The sequence below is a fragment of the Camelus bactrianus genome, chromosome 9 (assembly GCF_048773025.1).
Source record: "Camelus bactrianus isolate YW-2024 breed Bactrian camel chromosome 9, ASM4877302v1, whole genome shotgun sequence".
Lineage (NCBI taxonomy): Eukaryota > Metazoa > Chordata > Mammalia > Artiodactyla > Camelidae > Camelus > Camelus bactrianus.
In genome coordinates, this window is record NC_133547.1 from 51,881,564 (window position 1) to 51,904,586 (window position 23,023).

The 23,023-nt window shown below is 40.5% G+C and overlaps 1 protein-coding gene and 1 long non-coding RNA gene across 3 annotated transcripts in view; one reads left to right on the forward strand and one right to left on the reverse strand.

The window, feature by feature from the left end:
* LOC141578644 (uncharacterized) overlaps positions 1-4,308 on the reverse strand; it is a 112,679-nt gene extending 108,371 nt beyond the window's left edge. The window contains exons 1-2 of the long non-coding RNA XR_012509212.1: positions 4,126-4,308; positions 982-1,045 (exon numbers count right to left, since the gene is read on the reverse strand). This is a non-coding gene — a long non-coding RNA (uncharacterized LOC141578644). The remainder of the gene's footprint in view (positions 1-981; positions 1,046-4,125) is intronic.
* C9H16orf46 (chromosome 9 C16orf46 homolog) lies at positions 118-21,220 on the forward strand. Of its 2 annotated transcripts, none has more exons than XM_074370366.1 (3): positions 118-694; positions 13,075-13,322; positions 15,923-21,220. In XM_074370366.1, the coding sequence occupies exons 2-3, from the start codon at positions 13,113-13,115 to the stop codon at positions 16,934-16,936; spliced, it is 1,224 nt and encodes a 407-aa protein (XP_074226467.1). In that variant the 5' UTR covers positions 118-694; positions 13,075-13,112; the 3' UTR covers positions 16,937-21,220. The 2 variants fall into 2 exon arrangements, with proteins under 2 accessions (XP_074226467.1, XP_010965837.2); XM_010967535.3 differs by lacking the exon at positions 118-694 and adding an exon at positions 4,368-4,519.
* The last annotated feature ends 1,803 nt before the right edge of the window (positions 21,221-23,023 follow it).

The following is a 23,023-nucleotide window of genomic DNA, read 5'->3' on the forward strand; positions in this document are numbered from 1 at the left end:
TCATTTAATGACTTTGCTAGTATTTGTACATATGCTAACTTTAACTTATGGAAAGTTATTTTTTAAAAAGGAAATTTAAGCTGTAACAATGAAAGGTTCCAAAAAATGTTTCCTTTTAGTCACAAATCTGGTTCTTCTTAAGCAAAGATCTAATTGCCTGACAGCATTATGTACTATTTTTTGATCATCTTTAATATAATGAAAAAGAAATCACTGACTGCGTTTTTCTATAATAAGTTGGAAGAGAGGAGTAAAAAGGAAGAAAGGTGAAATTTTGAGCAGCATAGCACATGGCTTACTTAAGAAAGCTAAACTATATTCGCATAAGGTTTCTACTTAAGTAATTGGAAAATAAATGGACACAGTGAAACTTTTATGGGCTAACATGGCATACTCTAATTAAGGTAACTGTAGTATGCTAATATTTTGAGGGGGGTATTACACAGACACATAAATATAGGTGCATACACACAGGAAAGAGCAAACTCCTCTATCATTTTTCTAGTTACTACCGGAAAATGGGAATTATTTAGACACTATTATCTTATGGTAAATAAAAAGCAAATATGAGAACCCAGAGTAAGTAGGTAGGTAAATAACATACAAATCTTTACTATTTATCTGCAGAAAGAATTCATTCTTTCCAGGACTGTGCCAATGGCTGTGTCACTGCTAAGCTGTGATTATTAATCAGGTTAATTAATTTTACTGTCTGCTTTGGAAATAGAAAGGGATGAGTAATAATTCCTAGATACAATCTTCTGTTTTAAAGGTACTCTCATATATTACCTCCTTTGATCTTCACAACAATAGCCAGAGCTAGGTAGGGCATATCCACAACTACTACCATTTTACAGATAGGTAAGATGGTTAAAGAGCTGGGTAGTCATGGTTAGGATTTTCACATTTCCTGGCCCACTATTCACCAGTTCCTTAAGCAAATGTAAGTTACTGCAAAAAAAAAAAAAAAAAAATACTTACAAAGTGAAATCTGGGGGTTGGGGGAGGATGAATGTTCTATAGGTAGGAAGCAGAAATGGCCATTCTAGAGGAAAGTACATCAGTGATTATAGTCTGAAAGGGGTGGGCAGGTGTTTTTCTCCCATCCTTTCCCAAAGACACACATGCATACTTGTTACTCCCACTCTGAGTTTTATCAAAGAACAGAACTATGACAACTTTCTCTATATAGAGAGAGAATAGAGCCGATTCAACCCTCATTTCTGTTATAATAACAGGTGTTGATTAAATTTTAAGTTAAAAAACCACTAGAGGAAAAAAACACTAGAGGGCTCTTGTATAGGCATGCTACTATGAAAAAGGCTGGTATTTCAGATCAACTCTCAGCAAGTCAATTTCTGAATTTTTCTAAATTTGTACAGTTTTTCTGGGGCTGGTAAAATGTCACATTACCACCTACCTTCAGTTTTAAAACTTATACTAACTATCACTGCCATCATTACTTCTCAACAATTACTGTATTATTTCAAACCTAACCATGCATTTGCCTTTCTCAGTGGGGGCCCTCACTTTACACAGAGATTAAATTCTTTTTTCCTCCCAGCAACATGACTTTACTATTGACCACCTATCCCCATCGGTCTTTTTCTGTTTTCCTTTTAAACAGACTTTTTTTTTTAAGAGTAGATTTAGGTTCAAAATTGAGCAGAAAGTAGTTTCTATATACCTCCTGCCCCCATCTTGGTGTTTTTGAAACAGCCCTTTGCCAAATCTGAGATTTAATTCTACTAGAGCTTTAGTATCTTGATTCAATCTCTATATTGGCTGTTTATAAACATGACTAGCCAAACACACTCCCTTAATGTTTCTGCTCAGCCATGCTTTTACCCACTAAGCTTCAACAGTGATTACAAGCCCATTTTAAAAGGGTATGCAGGCACGATTAGCGTGAAGGAAATCAATTACCAGATCTTCCAACTTCACATGTACTTAGGAGAAAGTGCTTTCAGTAAAGAATTGTAATTAGTCATTCAGTAAATCTTAACTAAGACTTGTTATACTTCCCAGAAACAGAACACAGCTTTCTAATGACTAGATACCAAGTCCTCCTAGTCAGGTGGTCTCAGATTTTGTTTTCAAAAGAACTGAAGATCCTTCCTAACCAAACTGTCAGCTGATAATTAGATTTTTTGTTGTTGCTTACTATGTGATTTCTCGTGTGGGAAGGCATTTAAAGTTAAGAGACAATGCAGTAACAAAATCCCTTTCATGGGCATCTTCATATGAACAAGCCTTACATCTATGGAAAAAAACCCGAATAAACTCTGGGCTGAATCTCAATCTGGCAATATGTAATATTTACCCATAGAAACATCAACGGGCGAGAAGAGAGGAACACCCTCACCTCTTTAATTCTACATACTTCCAGTAACATTCTCACGGTTTATCAACACATGGAATATATTCCTATTGTTTGCCAATTGAGTAGGAATAAAGGTAATTCTAAATCTGAGGGAGGGAAATGTAGCTGTTTTAGCTTTATGGTCTTAAGAAATTTTAAATTTCATTTTCAAATTATAGTGTTGCACAAAAAAAGACTACTTAATAAAATATTTGACCATAAATATATGTTAGAATAAAATTCTGTGGAGAAAATAGAATAAAAAGACAATTATGAGGGGGAGGGTATAGCTCTAGAGGTAGAGTGCATATCTAGCATGCAGGAGGTCCTAAATTCAATCCCCAATACCTCAATTAACAAAGACACCTAATTCCTACCCCTCCCCCCAAAATTTTTAAAAAAGGGCAAGAAATAAATTTATTAAAAATACAATTATGGATTTAAGGAGAAAAAGCAAAAGAAAAATTTCCATTTTCAGTTTATTCATGTATTTTAAAATACATGTTTATGGCTATCAAATTGCTATTTAATTTAAATTTATCTCAATACTTTTAAAAGAGTGATGTAACATTTCTAAATACCAACATTAGAAGCTTCAAAATGGAAAGATCTCGAAATGTATCATTACTAAAATTTACCTAACACAAAAACATGCCAACATTTATGATAATCTGGATGTTACATCCTTTGCTACTATTAAAATTTTATGCTTTAACACAGAAAAAGTAGAATAAGGTATGCAGTTTTGTACAGTTCTTTTTAGAACTATTAATTCCAGGCTGTGAAATACGAAAGGTTTAAAAATGTGTATTTTAGGTAAAGAATACCTTAAAAAGTAGTCGTATTCTAGCGAAATACTTTGTTCTAACGTCTTAGAATAACAATATACACGTCATATAAAATGGTCTTTCCATAGACTTGATGGGCTTTTTAATAAATACTTTCTGTAAAAAAACAGTAATACACACATCTTTCCAAATGGCTTTTGTTTTTGTTTTATGAGGGGGAGGTAATTAGGTTCATTTATTTGTTTATATTTAGAGGGGGGTACTGGGAATTGAACCCAGGACCTCGTGCAAGCTAGGCATGCACTCTACCACTTGAGCTATACCCCGTCCCAAATGGCATTTAATCACAGTGGTATTAGACTTAGATTCTAATATTTCTCCAGCAGAAACATTCACACTTTTAAAACTAAAAAGCAGAAAGGCTTTGGAACCAGAGTTGGGTTTTGCCCCTAACGCCTGGCTCTGGGCTTAGGTTTCAAACCTCGGGGTGTTCGAAAGTTCCAGCACCAAAGCGCGGACAGACGGAGGGGGTGGTCCTTCATTGTCTTCAACGAGTGACTTAACGACGTGGGGCTCCTTTTCTACATCTATATGAAAGATGCCAATGGCCACCTGACCGGACTGTGACCCCTATACGAGTGGATTCAAACTAGTAGCGCCCAGTCAAGCGAGCGGCTTAAAGACCTACTGTAAATTTCCGGCTGGCACCACCCCAGCACAATCCTTACAGGGGAGGGAGGGATTAGGGAGCAGCTGGCAGAGTCTGGGGGCATTTTTGGTCGTCTGGCATCGAGTGGATGGAGGCCAGGGATGCTGCCAGGCACCCCTCACCGTGAAACCACTCGCACCAACTGTAACAGTGAGGAGGGAGAGAGGCCCTGGGTCCCCAAACCCTCGCTTTCTAACTCCAGGGTCTGGCAGGCACGCAGCCCTTCGGTCGGTTGTCCCTAACCCGTGGTTAAGGCTACACGGTACCTCGCAATGCGGCCTCCGGCGCTCGCGGCGGCCGGGAGTTCTTCACACGCGGCTAGAAGGTTCGCAACCGCGCAGAGGTTGCCGGGAGAACGCACCCCTAGCCGTCAGTAAGTGTCGCTTCCCGCGCTCAGCTTTGTTGCGCGAGGCGGGTATACGTCACTTCCGCAGCGAATTCCCACTCCCGTGGGCCCGCCCACTGCTCCGCCTCCAGCGCGTCCGTAACCCAGGGCAACTGTCGTTGTCGCCCGCAGGCGGGGACTAAGCTGTCCGGGGGCCTTCCACCCCGCTGGCTCCACAGGAGGGTGTGAGCGGCTGCGGCCGCTTCCCCGCCTCCGGGGCGAGGCCCCAGACCACTCCACGGGTGGCAGAAAGAGACGCCCCGCTGAGTTCGAAAGTAAGCTGCCTTCTGAGGCGGGGAGGCCAAAGCGAGAGGTAGTGTGGACCAGGCGGAATAAGAGTGGGCCGGGCCTGGGGAGGAGCAGAGCGGAATGGGTGGGGCAGTGGGAGGGGCTATTGAAAGGGCGGATCCCTGTGTGGGAGGAGCCAATGGATGAAGGGGCGGGGCTTGGTGGGGCAAGTAGGGGCGCTTTGCTGCAGGGCATACCTATAACGAAGGGAAGGCATCTTTTGTGGCAAGGTAGGAACTGCTAGAGGAAGGGAAGGAGCCAGATGAGAAAGAAAGCAGGGGAGGAGCCTGAGCGGAAGGGGTGGGGCTACTAGAAGAAAGGGCGGGGCCCGGTGTGAAGTGCCTGGGCTTTAGGAGGACAGGTGGAATGTGTGTTTGAAAACTTGTGCTTTCCGTGTACGTTGTATACTGTGTGAGAGCTGGGAAGACGGGCGTTGCTTTACTATTTTGCTATCAGTGCTAGGCATCTAATAGGCACTTAGTGAGTTAATGAATGTGAGTGAAAAAACAGAAGAGTTGGAGACGGATTGGAGTAGAAATGTTCTGATAGCGAAGGATGGTTGTAGAAACTGAGCTTCTAGGAATCATTCTATGAATCAAAGCTGCTATGCTCTACGGGCATATAAGAAGCAAAAAGAATAGATAATTAACATAGGGAGATAAAATTTATACTCCTGAAAATGTGAACAAATTGTTCAAATTGAGTCGTGCATATGCTTAACTCTGAGGCAAAGTTTCAACAGCCTGGAAATTTGTGTTCCCCAGACTTTAAGTTAGGTTGGAATCCAGTATCATTTTCCTTTAGAAACTGATTAGTGATCAGCATGCCCGGACCAATCAAGACGGATTTAACCAGTTAATATGCATTAAGTTTATTTAGCTCTATAGTAAGAAAAAACTTCCACCATAGTTAATGGTGTTTGTATTATTTGACTTCTTTCAATACGTGTTGATAAGGATCCACAGGAATATCCATTCAGAATTCCAAGTGAGGCTACCGGAAACTCATCTTTCCCTGGCTGAAATTCTGACACAGATTCAAGATTCTTTTCAACCTAAAACTTCTAGGAAGATGAGGGGTAGGTAGGGGGCATGGTGTAGAGCCAGGGAGATGGTAAATTTTGAGGGATTGCAGCCTTAAACACCCTGGGCTTTTCCCCTGTTCTGGCCCATCAACATTCCCTCTTAGCCATTAATTGATTAAGAATGTATCAACCAGGTGTAGGAACTGATGGTAAAGCATCTGTAGTCTGACTGTATGGACAGGTGATGGCAAATATGTGACAAACTTATGGCAAAAACAAAGAGTAGCAGCACCCTTCAAAACCAGTAACGTGCTCTGAATTCCTCTCATGCTTTCAATCTCTGACTTTTGTGGCTGCTGCTAGCCAGTGAAAACTCTGTACTTTTAAAAGGCTGGTATCATTAGATTAGGCCCACCCAGATAATCTAAAATTTATTTCCCTATCTTCGGGTCAACTGATTAGCAACCATAACTACATCTATAAAGTCCCTTTAGCCATGTAATATAAACTTATTCATGTATGTTATGTCTTATCACATTCATATTCCCAGGGATTAGGAGGAGAAACCTTGCAGAATTCTGTTTACCACATTATCTTACAGGAATATTATCCTCACTCTGCAGATTTCTTTATGGGAGAAGGATTAAACATATCTGCAGATTCTTTACTCCTTTTTTCATAGAGTAAAATTGCTGGGTAGTACGGTGAGTGTATGTCTCCTTTTATAAGAAATTGCCAGATTATTTTCTGGAGGGGCTTTGCCATCCTGCATTTCTGCCAGCAATGTATGAGAATTCTAGTTGCTGCTGTCCTTGCCAACAGTTGGTATTGTCAATATTTTTAATTTTAGCTATTTTAATATGTGGTTTTAATCTGCATTTCCCTAATGGCTAATTATGTAGAATGTCTTTTTGTGTGATTATTATATCTTCTTTGGCAAAGTATCGGTTCAACTTTTTTTTTTTTTGCAAAATTAATTATTCAATTTTCTATGTGTTCTTGTTTTCTTACTGTTGAGTTTACAGAGTCCTTTACATATTTTGGATAGAAGTCCTTTATCAAATAAGTGATTTGCAAATATTTTCTCCCAGTCTATTGCTTGTCTCTTTCCATTTTCCAACAGAGCCTTTGGCAGAGCAAAAGTTCTTAATTTTGATGAGCACCAGTTTATCAATTTTTTAAATTTTATGGATCATGCTTTTGGTGTCATGTCTAAGAACACCTTGCCTAACTCCAGGTCATGAAAATTTTCTATATTTTCTTTTAAAAGTTACATAATTTTATGGTTTATATTTAGATCTAAGATCCATTCTGAGTTAATTATTTCGCAAATGAATGATGAATTGTTGCAGCATTCTTGTTGAAAAGACTTCTTTCTGCATTTAATTTTTTTCATCTTTGTCAAAAATCAATTGGCCATGTTTATGTGGGTGTATTTCTGAGCCCCCTATCTTGGCCCATTGATCTATATGTCTCTCCATGCACCAATACCATACTGATTCCTATAGTTTTATGTTTTTACATTTTCTAATAAATTTTAAAACCAGCTTGTCAATATCTATATTAAATCCTGCTTAGATTCATATCTTGATATTCAACCGTTAGTTCTCCAACAACTTCTTTGAGATTGCATATCTTTTCTTGGGCCTTTATGTATTTTTAAAATTTTATTTGTTTATTTAATAATAAATTTAATTAAATTTAATAATAAATTGAATTTATTTTATTAAAAAAATTGGTTGGGGGGGTAGCTAGGCTTACTTATTTATTTATTTTTAGAGGAGGTACTGGGGATTGAGCCCAGGGCCTTGTGTGTGCTAAGCATGCGTTTTACCACTTGAGCTATACCCTCCCCAAACTTTGTATTTTCATATACATTTTTTAATCCCCCCAAAATAAAAACAGCTTTAAGAAAAGATTTATAATGTTATAGTCTTATCTCCCTAATATCTAGGACTTCCCATTCCCAGAGGCCCTGGACTCTATTTTGAAGGACCATAAATGCCCACATTTTAGGTAGTGACATTTAGAGTACATTAAGGTCATTTGCTTTGTATGTCACCTCTGATGATACCAGACCAGTGTGGTACCAAGATATGACTACTGGTCACTAAAATCCAGCTTCCTTTTCCTTTTGGAGATACAGAAGGAAGTATTATCTCCACTTCTCCTTGGAATTAAGCAGTACCTTTGTAACTTGTTCCAGCTAATGATATGGGGACTGAAGTCATATGAGTTACTTGTAGGCAGAAGCATCTAAGGGTGAGTGATTCTCCAAATTTGTCATTGTATTCTGTCATCACAGTTGGCTATGGTTTCCCATGATAGCACCTCCATCAGTTCAAGTTCCAGAGTGAGGATAATGTGGAGCAGACTCCACAACATCATATGATGGACATGTAGCATGAGTTAGAAATAAATTTTTGTTGTTTCTTACCACTGAAAGAAAATAACCTATTTCCTATTATTTCCTATTATTGCAGCATAACCTTGCCTATCTTGACTAACACTAGGTAGCTGAGGCTAACAAGCAGTGACTGTGTCAGCTGAAGCGTCTCCTGGTAAGTCTGCCAGAGCAAACTTTTCCAGAAAGGACCTGGCAGATCTGGGGCAAACAAACACAAAACAATAGAAAAGAAACAAAAATTCAGAGTTTTATGAGGTTTTTTAAATAGATCCATTTCTAACTTCACTTTCATTAAAATGATAAAATAACCACATTATCCCCTTCTTTACCAAAGAAATAGAGGTTCTTCCTGTAATAATATGGCATACTCTGTCTCTTCCTGTGTCTCCTGCTGTCCCTTTTCTTAGTTTCTCTTCAGTTACTTGCCTTTTGGAAATTTCTTTATGTTCTTGGTCAGGTGATGTCTTTTTGTCACGTAGGTTTCTCCTCAGGCAGCATTAACTTATTTGCAAATAGTAGATGTGATCACTGTTCTTGGTTTACAAGAATTGTAACCCCTCCCACCCCACCTGCACTATTATACAACACATCCATGAGAGTAGCAACAGAAAATGTGTCCTTTTGCTGGACTTGGCTGTAATATTGGTGTGCCTCCACCACTGACCAGTGGTAGCTTACTGGAAGTCTTTGTTCATTTCAGGCGCAGGACACTTTGTATTCTAAGTTACAGATTGGTTAGGGTGTCAACGCTACATTGATTTTGCCAGATGTATAACAAAGAGGCATTTGGTAGTTTCTGTACTTCTCAGTTCATTAACAAACTACATCATCATAATGTGGTGTCACAGATCTGAAAGGTAATGTCTATTTTTCCCTCCCTGCATTTCCAACCCTTTCTTTTGTAGTTCAATAAATTTAATGAGAAGGCCTTGATGATTTTAACTGAAGAGTGATTGGACAATTATTTATGGAGTTTCTTTAAATCACCTTCATAAACTTTTTTCTCTGTTTTTTTTTATGTCTCTGTGGTAGATCTGTTCTGTTTAAATTAGTCCCCATTCAAGGTCTTTACTCCAACTTAATATTATACAGACTGGGTAATCTATTCTCTGATACCTTTATTTCAGTTTACTTAAGGTCAAAATTCACTATTTGCTCACTCCACCATTATCCCACATTCTGTTTTTTGAACCATTCTGATAACATGGTGGCTTAAAAAATTTTTTTATTATGGAAAAATTCACATTGACATAAAAGTAGAAAATAGTACAGTTAACTTTATGACTTCATACCCTTCTACAACAGTTTTGTGGCTACTTTTATTTCCTCAGTCTCTGTCTAACCACAGCCTTGCAGGATTATTTTGAAGCAAATCATAATGACTTATATTTAATTGGTAAAAATAATAAACTACTTTACAGTGTTTTGCTGATCATTTCCATTTTATTTCTGTTTACTTTAAATGCTACAAGAAAAGATATTTTCTGTATTGTAGTGAATTTCCATAGGCTCTGTTTCTTAGACTCTCATTCATCTTCTTTATTTCATTTCCAAATATCTTAATTTCCTTGGATCAGTTTTTCTTTGGGTTTATTCTTGTTTATCCAAACCTGTACTTTGGGGGCTTGGACCTCAGTCAACATTTCTTCTTTGTACATTTCAGTTTCTAGTCACTTCAATAGTGTATGTTATAGAATTGAATACCTTCTGGCATACATCTGTGTGTGTTCCTGCTTTGTACTCCAAATCCAGTTTTCTAGTTGCATCTGCAAATGCATTTTCCCGTGGGAGCATTTTCACTGTGATGTCTGTATTTCCTTGATGTGATTTTCTAGGAAAACATATGGACTTTGATATATGCTTTATACCAGTGATTCTCAAACCAAATCAAGTTGTAAAGCTCCGTGGAAGTCAAGAAGTGGAAGAGCATGCGCTCTGATTTACTTCAAATCCGTAAATCAGGGATAATTTTTACTATCAGAAAATAGGAGTGTTGTATCAATACAGATTTCTGTATTCCATCGTAAAAGGAAAACTGCATGTAATATGTAAGAAATTTGTGATTGCTTCTTGTACATTTTTTTCATCTTACATGAGCTGGAGGACAAGCGTGGGCAATAAATCTTGAGGGCATGTTTACAGGAGGAAAACTTAAAATTAAGGCAATTCTTTCCAATAACTGAATTTTTTTTTCTGATTAGGAAAAGACCACAAATATTCTGTTTCAGTAGTGAAGTATCTTGACCCAGCTTTAAGAACAGCAGTGTCCAGAGGAGCACCCAGCAGTCTGATGTGCAGTAATCTGACCATTTGACTAGGAATACTGCATTTACCGACTAAGATGATAACTTCGTTTTCAGTCCTAAGGAGTCACTGTAGTTCCCATGATCCCTCATTAAATGAGCAAAGTACTTATAAAAATGTAGTATTTATAATAAATATGTAAAGTGCATATTATAGCAATGCCTGGCACATAGGAAGAGCTATGTAACAGTAAGTTTTATTATTAAATTCTTGTTGTTACTTAGGTTTCTTTCAGCACTTGGTAATATAATGTGACTGGAACCTCTTCTGGCACTCTCTCTAGGTCCATCTTCTACTGACTCTGAAATAGGGGGTTACCCAAAATCACGTCTTTGGCCTCTGTAGTTCCTTTCTCTGGATATAGGGCTAGTGATATAGTCTTCCCCTCAGCGTTTACATATTTTCATGACATGTGAGAAATAGTTGAAGGAGCTGGAGATGGTTAACCTGAAAGGGAGAAGAGTACGTGGAACATTTTCATAGGGCTGTCGGGAGGCTGAGGCAATGGCAAGTCTCTGGATCAATGATTCTTCAACCCTTTGTAGTGACAGACTGCATTGTAACTCTGATGCAAGCCCTTCCCTGAAAAAATGATTGAGCATGTTCAGAGGTGTCACATACCTCCAGAAACCCATCCAAGGATGGGAAGGCTTCCCATCCAGAGCCTCGCTGTGGAGGGTAAAACTGGGACCATGGAGTGGAGGATGTTGATGGGGCAGGGCAAGCAGTGCTGGCTCAATATAAGGGAACCTTGCTAACAGAGCAGGAGTTCTCCACTCTGCAGGATTTTAGAATCACATAGGGTGATTTTAAAAATTCTGATGGCCTGGCTGTGCCCAGACCAACTATAGTCAGAATTTCTGTGGGTGGGGTCTGAGCATTTTTATTTTTTATAAAGCTCCGCAGAAGATTCCAAGGTGCAGCCGAGTTTGGGAATCAGAAAATTAGAGCACTTTGCCATTGGAACAGTGTCTTTAAGTAGTGAGCGCCTTTTCACTGGAGATACTTCAAGCACAGAACATTTTTCTTATCGACTTGAACATTCTAACTATAGTTAATCTCTTTTAAACAGTATTTCTTTTCTATATTAACTTCAAGTTCAAATTTATTTTATTAAGAAATGACTTTGTTTTTGATTTTCTGGTTTTTGTTCTTTCAAACTGTACACTTGTTAAGTCTATGGATTCTGTGATACAGACGTATTTGTAATACAGAAGAGGACAAGGTCTAAGTGTCCTTATGGAGCTTCTTTGGCCTGGGCAGCGACTAAAGTGACATTTCACAATATGAGAGAATCAGGTGGTTTGTGCAATATGTCTGGCCCTTAATCATGCTTCTGTTTGTGAACAGAATAGCGCTTCTCGTTTTTAGTTAATTGTAATATCATTTTTTTCCTTTCAGCTTTCATTCATTTCTTCTGATGTCATATTGTAAAAGTTTAGGTTGCCCAAAGCTATTTGACCTTCCATAGGTAAATGGAACTTTCTTACCATCCAAATGCCACTTTATGTGAAAAAGCCCAAATGGTAATTTAACAGATATTGTTAAGAGAAGTTGCTGATCTCTACCTAAACAGAAAATGAAAAATGTAGGTTTCTGGCAGGGGTTACTTTGGGGAGAGAGAAAGCAAGGTTTGTGGTCCCAGTTGCCTCTATCTCATTACCAGCAAAGGTTTCCTTGAGAAGGCCCTGGCTGTTCTTTGGTGTTCATTGTGCTGATGTAATGTTGGTGGCCACTGCTTGGGCATTAGAGTTCATCTACCCAGCTTGTGGGGTCCCCAGGAGGAACCTGCATGTGGGAAGGTATTATAATCATGCCTGTTTTATAGATGAGCAGACAGACCCAGAAAAGTAACTTGCCCAACAAAACACACAGCTAGGAAATAGGATTGGAATCCAGATGATTGGAACCCAAATCTGTGCTCCTGATTGGGATTGTAACTTTCCTAAACCTTTAACTGGATTATAAATGCCAAGTCCCATTTTTCAACCTGGAAAAACATGAGTTCTGGGTAGATAGCATCATCACCAGCACCATCACCATCACCATCACCAGTACCACCACTACTACCTGCTCACTGAGTTTAGGACTGCTGTAATGGGGCACCATAGACTGGGCGGCTTAAACAACAGGAATTTATTGTCTCAGTTCTAGCTAGAGTGTTGGAGCCCAAAATCAAGGTGTTGGCAACGTTGGTTCCTTCTGAGGCTGTGAGGGAGGGATGTGTTCCAGGCCTCCCTCTTTGACTTGTAGGTGACTGTCTCCTCCCTGAGACTCTTCACATTGTCTTCCTTCTCTGTGTGTCCACATTTCCCCTCTCTATAAGGACACCATCATATAGAGTGGGTGAGGGAGCCAGCTGACTTAGCTTAGACGACACGCTCCACCAGCTTCCTCAGAAGCCAAAGGATCCCCAAGCCGATGTCCAGGGTTGTTGGGAAGGTGTACATAAGCCACATATACCACAGTGGTTCTCTTGATGTTAGTGCAGTATCATTTGGATGTTTTTGGAGTGGAGGGTGGGGGTGCTTAACCTTACATTCCTTACCACATTCTGCACCCCATCACGAGGGATAGGCTCTCTGCTAACATCTTCCTGTTCTCTTTTCTTCACTCCCAACTTTGGTCTTTAAGTCCATTATTCTATAAAATTAGCCTTATCTTTATAATGTCAATAGTTGGCAATGGATGGTTTCATAATATTTCTTCTGTCCCTGAATGTGTCTTGAAGAAATTTCACCTGAGTTACTGGATTTCTTTTTAAAAAATATATTAAAAACTATGTCCCGTTTGCATTCAAACTACAGGAAGAAGATGTTAAAGACTTTAAGCAACCATCACAGAAATGGATCTCTGTCAGAAAAATGAAACTGAATCAGAAAATTGCGAAAATAATGAAATTCAAAGCACAGAAGATACTGAATTAATCTGTACTTGTCCCGATGAAAGAAGTGAAAAGAATCATGTTTGTTGTCTTCTCAATATCAGTGACATTACACTTGAACAAGATGAAAAAGCCAAAGAGTTTATCATCAGAACTGGATGGGAAGAAGCAGTGAGTATTTTCTTGAGTTAGGTCTCTTGCATGTGACTGTTTTGATGCAAGTCTTTTACTTTTTCCAAAAATAGTACTATTGCCAAAAAATGTGTAAACAATGAAATATGGAAATTTTTGAAACAGAGGTAGAATATTAATGATGATAACAGCAGTACTTTTTATTGAATATTTATGGCCACTTAGTATTGGCAAGAACAGCACTAAATATTCATGTACATCAAATTCATTCACTCTCTTAGTATCTCTGTGAGGCAGGTATTATGAACAGCCTTTTAGGACAAGGATACTGAAGCACCGGAAAGGTGAAATGTGTCAAAAGTTCACCCGTGCAGTGACCAAAGCAGGGCTTGAACCTAAGTCTTCTGGACTCTAGAACCCAAGCTGCTTAACTCCCAAAGAGACCCGAGATTTCTATCCTGGTAGTTCTACTCAGAACCTTATGGGATTATTCTTAAACTATTCTGAGAATCAGTAGTAGAAATACAATTCTAAATTTAGAACTGTAAGGGAATTTGGTCTAGTCCAGTGATTCTCACTTGGCAATGTCACAACTGGGGTGAGGGGGTAGGGATACTACTGGATATACTGACTGGGTGGAGGCCAAGGGTGCTGCTCCACATCCTACAATGCCCAGGATGGCTCCCACCACAGGGAGTGATCCGGCCCTGTCTTAGCTTGGGCTGCTATAATAGCATACCATAGACTGGCTAGCTTAAGCAACAGACATTTATTTCTCACAGTTTGGGAGGAAAGTCCAAGATCAAAGGGTACCAGCATGGTCAGGTTCTTGCTGAAGGTCCTGTTCTTTGGTTACATCCTCAGTTGGCCTTCCTTGGTGCATGCAAGCAGAGAGAAAGAGAGAGAGATGGAGAGAGAGAGATTGAGAAAGTTCTCTTCTCTCTCCTTCCTATCAGGGCACTAATCCAATCTTGAGACCCCACCCTCTTGACCTCACCTAACCTTAACACATCCCGAACAGCCACCTCCAAATACTATCACACTGGGGATTAGGGTTTCAAATAGGAATTTTGGGGCGGGGGACACAAACATGCAGCCCATAAAAAGCCCCAGACGTTGGTGGTGCCGAGATTGAGAAACCTGGAGCTGTTTATTTTATAAATGTGGAAACTGAGGCCAAAAGGCAGAATGACTCACCCAAGTCCACTTGACAGTTGCGAGAATCCTGTCTTCAGGCCTCCTCTAGGAGTGCTCTCTCTGCTGTACCGCCCCCCCCCACCTCCTTAAGCCTCTATGACCTTCCATACACACCCTCCATGTCAGATAAGTCAAGGTGGTAGAGAGTTCTATTTAAGAATGTAAAACTTTCTAAATTTAGAAGGTTCAGTTTAATATTGAAGGTAATTACTTTGAAATATATATCCAAGGGCTATTGGGAAAGAATTTTAATTGGAAAAATTCTCCCCTCGCACCATGCTTAGTGTATGTTTGCTGTTCACACTGTCTGGGACACTCCTGACGCACCATTTCCTCCAACCTGCTGCCTGCTACTCTTTGCTCTCTCTGCTCAGCCTCCGACCCATGCCCGCCCAGCTCTACCCCAGCTTTCAGGTGGACACGAATGCCTAATTCAGTGCCAAACACTTACTAGACTTTCTAAAAAGTGATACCTCATGACACTTAATAATTTTTAACTGAGGAATTTGGGGAGCTGAGCATGTGAGGTGTGGGGATGAGGGTAAAGGGATGTTCTTGTGCAGGACCAAGGGTTGGCCCCACTTCACGTGGGAATGCACAGACCTTCTGAATGTGCCAGAGCTTGTTGTTGGCCCTACTCAACATTTTGAGCCTCCGTTTCCTCCTTTGTAACCTGGATGGCAGAATAGTTAAATGGTAGTGCTGTTATGAGGATTAAATGAATGAATGCTAAAAGATCCTCAGCCCAGTGCCTGGAACCAGTAAAATCGTGGGAGCTATTTTTGCTTTTTTTTTTTTTTTTTAGCATGTAACAGTTGCCAGATTTAGCAAATGAAAACACAGGACAGCCAGTTAAACTTGAATTTCAGTAAACAGCACCTAATCTGTTTAGTATAAGTATGTCCCAAATAGGGTCTTGTCTTTTCATCTAGCAACAATATTTACCTGTGACCTTGCGGCAGGGTGGGCTGGGGGACTCCGGGTGTGGCTGTGGGCATGGCTGTGCCTGGGCCACGCTGACCCCAGGGCCTGCCTCTGCTCACCTGCCCTTCCTCCAGTCGGTCCACGCAGCAGGCTCTAGGTGTGGTAAACACAGCCTTCAATACACAAAAGCCTGGCGGGGGCGGGGGACAAGTACAAACAGTTTTGATTTTATTTTAGGAGTTCTGAATTTATTTTAACGTGCATCTGAACAAATACATAGTCAGCACATCAATGTCGCCATTTATAGATACTATCCCCTCGTATTTTAGTTTTTAAAAATATTACAATACTATTGCTTAGCATGAGGCTAAACTAGGTGTGAAAAATTAAAACAAAACACATGAGGCAATTTTAAGAAAAATATTGACAGGAGGACAGCCAAAATGGAGATGTGGCCAAAGTGGAGGCAGCCAGAGACTGGGCACTCGCCTGAGAGTAACGTGCTGCTTTACTTGCAGGTCCAAGGCTGGGGAAGGACTTCTCCAACTGCCTGCATCTGGCCCAGGAAGAAGCTTAAAAAGGAGAGGGTGGGAGAAAGTGCCAGCAGCTGCTTACTCTGTGTCAGTCTCTCACAAGGGAGCCTGGAGGCCAGGCTTCAACTGGAGGCTGGGAAGTTGGAGTCAGGGTCTTCAGCTCCAGCTGAGGCAGGCCCAGAGAAGGATGGAGGCAGCCTCTCCCAACCACCAAGGCACCCCCCAGGCCCCATCACTGCCTCCAGGGAAGTTAACAAGATCTGCTTTCCCACCTACAGTCAAGGAGAGAAAAAAAGTCTGCAAATAAAGGAGTTTATTTGGTGCATGGAAGACTGGGTGGCCCCTGAGACTGTTAGGGGAAAGGACCCCAGAAGTCCTGGAGGAGGCACTGACAGAGGTCCCTCCCTCTCAGACTCCTTGACTTCCAAGGCTTTTTTAGTTCTACCTCCCCTGAAGGCTTCACCCCCAAATGGCTTGGATGTTCTGGGTAAGAAGAGTAAGAACTTTTTCTCGCAGCCAGAAGAGAAGGTGCTTAGTGTGGAAAAGGATGAGTGTGTGGCTTATGCAAATGGATTAAAAACAGTGGACAGGACAGGTGAAAAGAGACCCATTGAGCCAGCCATACACCATCAAGTCAAGGAAACGCAGCCCTTCCTGACCCCGGTGACCCAGACGTCCCTGCTGGCTGACCCCAAGCCGTGCTGCTTGCGCTGGTCCCTCCTGCCTGAGAAAAACCTGGTGTGCCCTCCCCACCCCAGAAGTGTTCACTGTCTTGCTGCCTTGCAGCTTTTGCAGAAACAAGGAGTGCAGAGCTACAAAGCCAAATTCAAAGCTAGGGAGCCAAGACCTCCCGTGAAAACCGCAAAGCACGTTCTCACTGAGTCTAAGCAGGAAAACAGGCCCCAAACGCTGGAGACCAAAGTGTTGTCAAGACCTCTCTTGCCATCCCTCACAGTGAGCAGAATTGTAATTCCCGTTTCCACTCACAGACTCCTCTGAGTTGCCACAATATAATTCCCTGGGAACAAGACTGTCTGAAAGTCATTCATTCTCTCTTCCCTCTCTCCCTCCTGCCCCCACCCCGGTCTCTTATTTTGTCCTCCTCCTCTCCCTCCTCCTTCTCTTCTTCTCACACACTCTTCTCTCCCTCCTTCCTCCCCTCCTTCTTTGTAGCAGAACCAGAGGAAACTGAACCTCATCGTATAGGTTTTGGTTTACTCTCCAAACTCCCATATTCATGTGTTACCCGCTTCTGGTGCTTAGCCATTTACAAAATGCAGACTGGTAATGCCAGTCTCCGCCTCTGCCTGGCTTATCTCTCCACTGGAAGACAAATGGATGCCGGGGAATCTGAAGGGCCTCCCTCAGTGATGCCCTTATGTCAGCCCCAGGCCAACTGGCAGAGGCTCTTTCTGCCCCAACAACCCCAGTGCCTTAAGCCAAGTGTACTGGGCTTGTTTAGACCAAATTTTTTCCTAATCTGTTGAACCTAGCAGGTATCTGTTGCCTCGTTTTCTCTTACAACAAAGATCTGCTTTTATAGAGAAAATTCCAGCCTATATCCAAATGAATATCCTTGTGTCCCCGGTGACATATCCTTATGTTTTATCCATGGATGCACCATATCCTGTATGTCCCAGATTTCATATATTGTAGCCTCATGCTAGTCTCTCCATCTGGGAAGTTTTAGCTGTAGTTCAACAAAACCTATCTTGGGAGGCAGACTGAGAATGATTATTTGAAAAAGAACGTCACTGTGATTATTGCAGCCCACATGCTTCTTCCAGTCCTGTCTTACACCTAACATCTGGGAGCCCTACAAGCCCAGACAGACACTTACGAAATGGGGCTGTTACTTTCTCCCTTCTCCTGGCTTTCCTCCCTGCTCATTTTACCCCAGTGCACGTTTCCTGAAGTTGTATATAAATTAAATGTTTGTAAATGAGTTATAGTTTAAATGTGATGTGACAATGCTATGTAGAGAAATGCACTGAAAAACCATTTTGTAACATGAATATCCACTTAGCCACTCCGTAATTACACAGTTTGCATTTGCTTAAGGTAGGTTGTGCTTGAACTCTAGACTCTCCATCTTCTAAATGATGAGCAGACAGAATATATGACTGTATTTGTCAACAACTGCTTTCCATAATTGGTCTTTGTAATGTCTTGTCTGTTTAAGTATAGGTTTTTTGCTTGATTTATCGGGTTGTCTTTACAAAACACCAGAAATGCAGGAATGATTACAATACAACAGTCATTAAAAGGTGTATTTTGCCTATTGAGGTTCGACACTTTACAGTCTAGAAGCAGTTTCCAGGTTCTACTCACCCGTTTTTCTCTAAATGAAGAAACCATCTGGATTCATCCCCAAGAAGAGGCCCTGATTTCCCACTGTGTCTGGACAGTGGGGCTGTTGGATTCAGTACTGTTTGAGGACCCTCCAGCTATGGCAGCCTGCCCACGTTAGTCAGTGGTTTTTCAAGCCCCCTTCTATAAGCAGAAGAATAATAAGCTCACTCTAAAACAATCAGAAGTGTTTGATTGGGATGGAAAGGTATCCACCAGTGTGAGTGAGGGACAGAGCCCACCTACTCAGCCCAGATGTACTTACCTACTGAGAGATTGAATCAGTTTGAACTGCTCTAAGTTACAGCAGAATGTTTTCTTCTTAAGAAAAATTCATTTTTTAAAGATAAAGTTTATAAATTCTATAGCTTTTGGGATAAACATATAATAATTTAGAATTGAGAAGAGCCAGTTTGAACAAAGGAAGGGCTCAAATTTAAATGTTTGTAGTGTATTTTTTGAGCAAATAATTTGGTCAACATAATATTGACTAGAAGATTCCTCTTTGAAGAGATAAGAATGTTTTGCATTTGGCATCTTTCTTTAGGCATTTATTCAAGTATCTGATAAAGTCCCTCTGGGATCTTATTTGTGTTAGCCAAGGCTTAGCTTGTTTCTCCATGGATAAAGTCACTCTAGGCCTTGTCCCAATTTCCATTCAGATTAAATCGGGATGTCCAAACTAAATAAAGGCTAAATGTTTACCAGAATGCTAGAACCATTAGGGTTCTAGGTCATTAACAAAACTTTCAGGGGAAATCCTCCCATCTTTGGGAGTTAAGCGTGTTATAATTCAGTGCCAATGTCCCTCTTCCTACCTCAAGGTGATGATCTCAGTTAGGTTTTGGTTCTGCTAGTCCTCAAGCCAAGCACGGAGGGCTCTCTGTTTCATCCTTCACTCTATCATATTTGGATGTCTCATTAGTAAAACTTTCCAAACTCCTCTTTTTCTTGAAATTAAAAAAAAAAAATCACCAAGTGGAACTGTGGCAGCATCTGACAGAGGTTCCTGCAGATCCTGAGGTCACCTACTGGGTGAGGCCCGGCTGAGGTCAGGGATGCTATTGTCCAGGGGCAGGGCCGGAGGGGCTGGAAACCTTGGAAAGATAGAGTGTGGATCTGAGAGAGCGATGAGGGACAAGGGGAAGGGGAAGACTAAATTCGAGGAAGACCTGGCTACATTTGGGCAAGTACATAGGGCTTTGGCTACTCAGGGAGACTTGCCCTGATTTTTAGCTTTATTCTTTTATTCTGGACCTTGCCCACTACTGTGAAATTTATCTGTACATCCAAGACCATGCTACAAAATGATTTGAACCCAGAATCAAATTTGCTTTCCCTCTCTCCCCCTCCCTAAGTGCAAGAGACCTAGCCCATCCCTTTCTTGGCTCCTGCAGCTGGATGAGCAGGCTGAGCTTCACAGTTGGAGTCCTCACATCTGGGACTTTTTGGGGTGTCTGGCCTTGAGTCCAGTGCAACCTTGGTGCTGCCGTTGGGGGGCTACTGAGAAGCAAGATGGGCAAGAAACTGCTGTTCCTGTGGCTGTGACTGAGGGCACATGAGGGTGGTCCCTGGTACCACAGGGAATATCTCCCACTGTCTGCTGGGCTAACTGGGGCACTGGGGCCAGGAGAGGTCCAGTGCCGTGCTCTTGATGCCCTGGCTGAACTCTGTCCCGAGTTCCACTAGCCAGCTACATGATGCGGTAATTCCACTTGAATTTGCAAGGCATTGTTCTAAGAGTTCAAAGCCTCTTCTGGGTATTATCTCTTTTTTTATCCTGAGCAAATGCGTGAGGGTCAGGGATCATTTCTCCTGTGACCCAAGGAAAATCTGATCCAACAGAAAGCTTGTGTTCAGTCTTGGGTGTGTGAAGGCTCCAAAGTATCTCCAAGGTGAGGGGCAGCTGGAGCACTGGGTGGAAAGTATCACATAAGGCTGGAAGGAGGACTTCAGAATGTCATTTTTTCCTGTAAGATGGGAACAATTCAGACACAGGATGTGGTGAAGATGATGAGGTAGTGTATATAAAATGCCAACAGAGATTTGTGGTTTTCCTGAATATATTGATGAGATCAAATACAAATAGCTGGATCGTTTCCCTTTAATGAATGACTGGCTATTCAAAATTGTTTAGAACTCCTGTGGGCATGGAGAGCTGTTATTTGGAGTTTGATGGGTCTTCACTCTCTACAAGTCCTCAAAACTCATCTTCCTAACTTGTCGACTCAGGGTCCTTGCCTGGGCCTGTTAACCAATCCATAGGCTATCTTCATTCCCTGGCCCTTTTCCTCATCCTGATTTGCTTGAATTACCCCTGCACCAGTCTAAACACCGTAGCTCTGCAGATTAATACCATGCCCCTCATACTGATTTTGTGTCATCCCGAGGTGTTACAGCAAAACATTTTGTTTTCAAGTATAATCTCCCAGATCAAAGCAACCGTGTATCTTCCTGAACACAGTCTTGGGATAACTCCAGTATCCAGTGCAATAAGTAAAACTAGCACCATTGTCCCATTTTCCTAGGAGCTGAGAACTAACTACACCGTTTTTTTTTAGAATGAAAATTGGCTTTTATTGGTGTATAGTCGATTTGTAATGTGTTAATTTCTGGTGTACAGCATACTGATTCATTTATACATATATATATATTCCTTTTCATATTCTTTTTCATTATAGACTGTTACAAGGTATTGAATATAGTTCCCTGTATAAGACCCTGTTGTTTATCTAGTTTGTATTCAGTATCTGCAAATCCTGAACTCACAATTTATCCCTCCCCACCCTCTATACTTTTTGTTTTTGGATATCCCAGCTTTGCCACTGGGCATTGTTGTCTCTGCCCTATAAAATGAGGGGATTAATACCTAGGGTCCTTCCTAACTCTAACATTTTGGTACAGTTAACTTGCCGGTAAACATTACTAGAGACTCAACATGGTGAACAGTTCTTTCCATCACAGATTTGTTACCAGTTTTGCTCTTGATGCTGGCTTTTGTAGTGGGAAATTTAAAAAAAAAAAGTGATTTCAATTTGTGCATTTCATAAGTTGCCGGCGCCAGGAAGCACTGTTGGCATTCTCCTATCCCTCCTTCAGGAGAAAGTGCATTACTGTTTTGGCAAGGTTTTCAAGAAAATTCTAAGATGTTAAGTGGATGTATTTACATTTAATGCCATTATTCAGTATTCTCTACTTTTTAAGCAATACTCTCTTCACATTCACTGCTTGTGCTAAATCGGTGTGACTATTCAGAGGCAGCCAACACAATGTATGACTCTCCTCAGTAACTAGTGGAAAATTGATGCTTCACATGTACATGTGAAAATGAGTTTTTTCTCCCATTTAGCTCAAAATACAAACAAGCCTTTCTTCCCAATGTATCTTTTAAAATGAAACAATTTCTCTGCTTATTAAAACTTGAGGACTGCTAACTTGAAAACATACCATAAACTAGTCTTACTTCCAGCACCACAGGAGGGTTATAACTATTCACTAAGCCTATAAATGTTCAAGAACTGTTAGCAATTTCATTTGCTTTAAAATCTGCATGTGCTTTGAAGAAAAATAGAAATTAACTAATTGAGAAAAAAACTGCTGGTCCTGATACTGTTCATGACTCTGCGAAGGCTTAGTTTTGGAGCTACTCACCTGAATCCTCATGACTGACTTCTCTAATGTAATTTCAAGACAATGAAACGTCAGGGAGGAAACATGGTAGCTAATTAGAGAACTTGAAATCTGAACACTTAACTACTTAGGTACATGTCTCATTAGAGAAATGGGATTTAAATGATTTTAAACTACACCACATCTTACCAAAACAAAGGTGAAAAAGAAAAAAGGACTGATACCAGCTTACAACTCATTAATGAGTTAGACCCTGAAATATAACCAAACAGAATCTATTACCACCAACTGAACTAAAACAATATGAACAGTTTCTGAGCCATAGTTTGCCAAAGTTTGAATGGTTTCTCAAAAGTATACCGTAAAATCTTAATTTTTGAAGGCTCACTTTTTAAATAGGGAAAACTCTTTGAGGAGTATTTTAAGGTTAGATATCCTTTTGTGATAAGTTAATTCAGATGCACTGACTGCTGCCAAATTTTTATTGCAGCACAAGCTCTACATTTTCTGAAGTCACTAAATTTCTCGTTACAGCACAGGAAAAAGAAGATAAAGTAGGAGAGGGATCAGTTTCAAATTTAGTCTTAAGCAGCAACATGTTTGAGATGCAATCATAAAACCAAATATTTCACCCAGGACATGGAAAAAGCACTGGATCACCAGAAAGCAAAGAGTAAAAAGCTGCAAGCAGAAGCGGTAAGAAGATGCCAAGCTTGGAATGAGGTCTTATTGACACACACCCTGCTAATAAGCTCACTCCTTTAGGCCAAAAAGAGAAAAAGTCTTTGTTTACATTGAGGTAACATATATACTTTTGAGAATAACAAAGTTGCTATGGAGATTTTATTTTTTTTTTAAGACTGTTTTCACTTTCTGAAATGTTTGACTATTTCACTGATAAAAGTGAAATATTTCACTAAAAGAGAGTATTATTTGTTTTAATTTTGTTGTTGCTGTTTTTAGCCTTTATGTTCTGTAATATTAACTTGCTTGATGATAAAGTAAGAAAAGTTAACGGAAGGGCCTTAGCAAGTTTTTCCTATGACAACCTTCACTATTTCTGATTTTATGGGTTTAGAACAAAGTTACAAATGTATTTATTTTGTT

Coding starts and splice junctions, on each gene's coding strand:
- C9H16orf46 (XM_074370366.1), top strand. CDS start 13,113: ATGGATCTCTGTCAGAAAAATGAAACTGAATCAGAAAATTGCGAAAAT. Junction 13,323..15,922: donor GAACTGGATGGGAAGAAGCA/GTGAGTATTTTC, acceptor CTTTACTTGCAG/GTCCAAGGCTGGGGAAGGAC.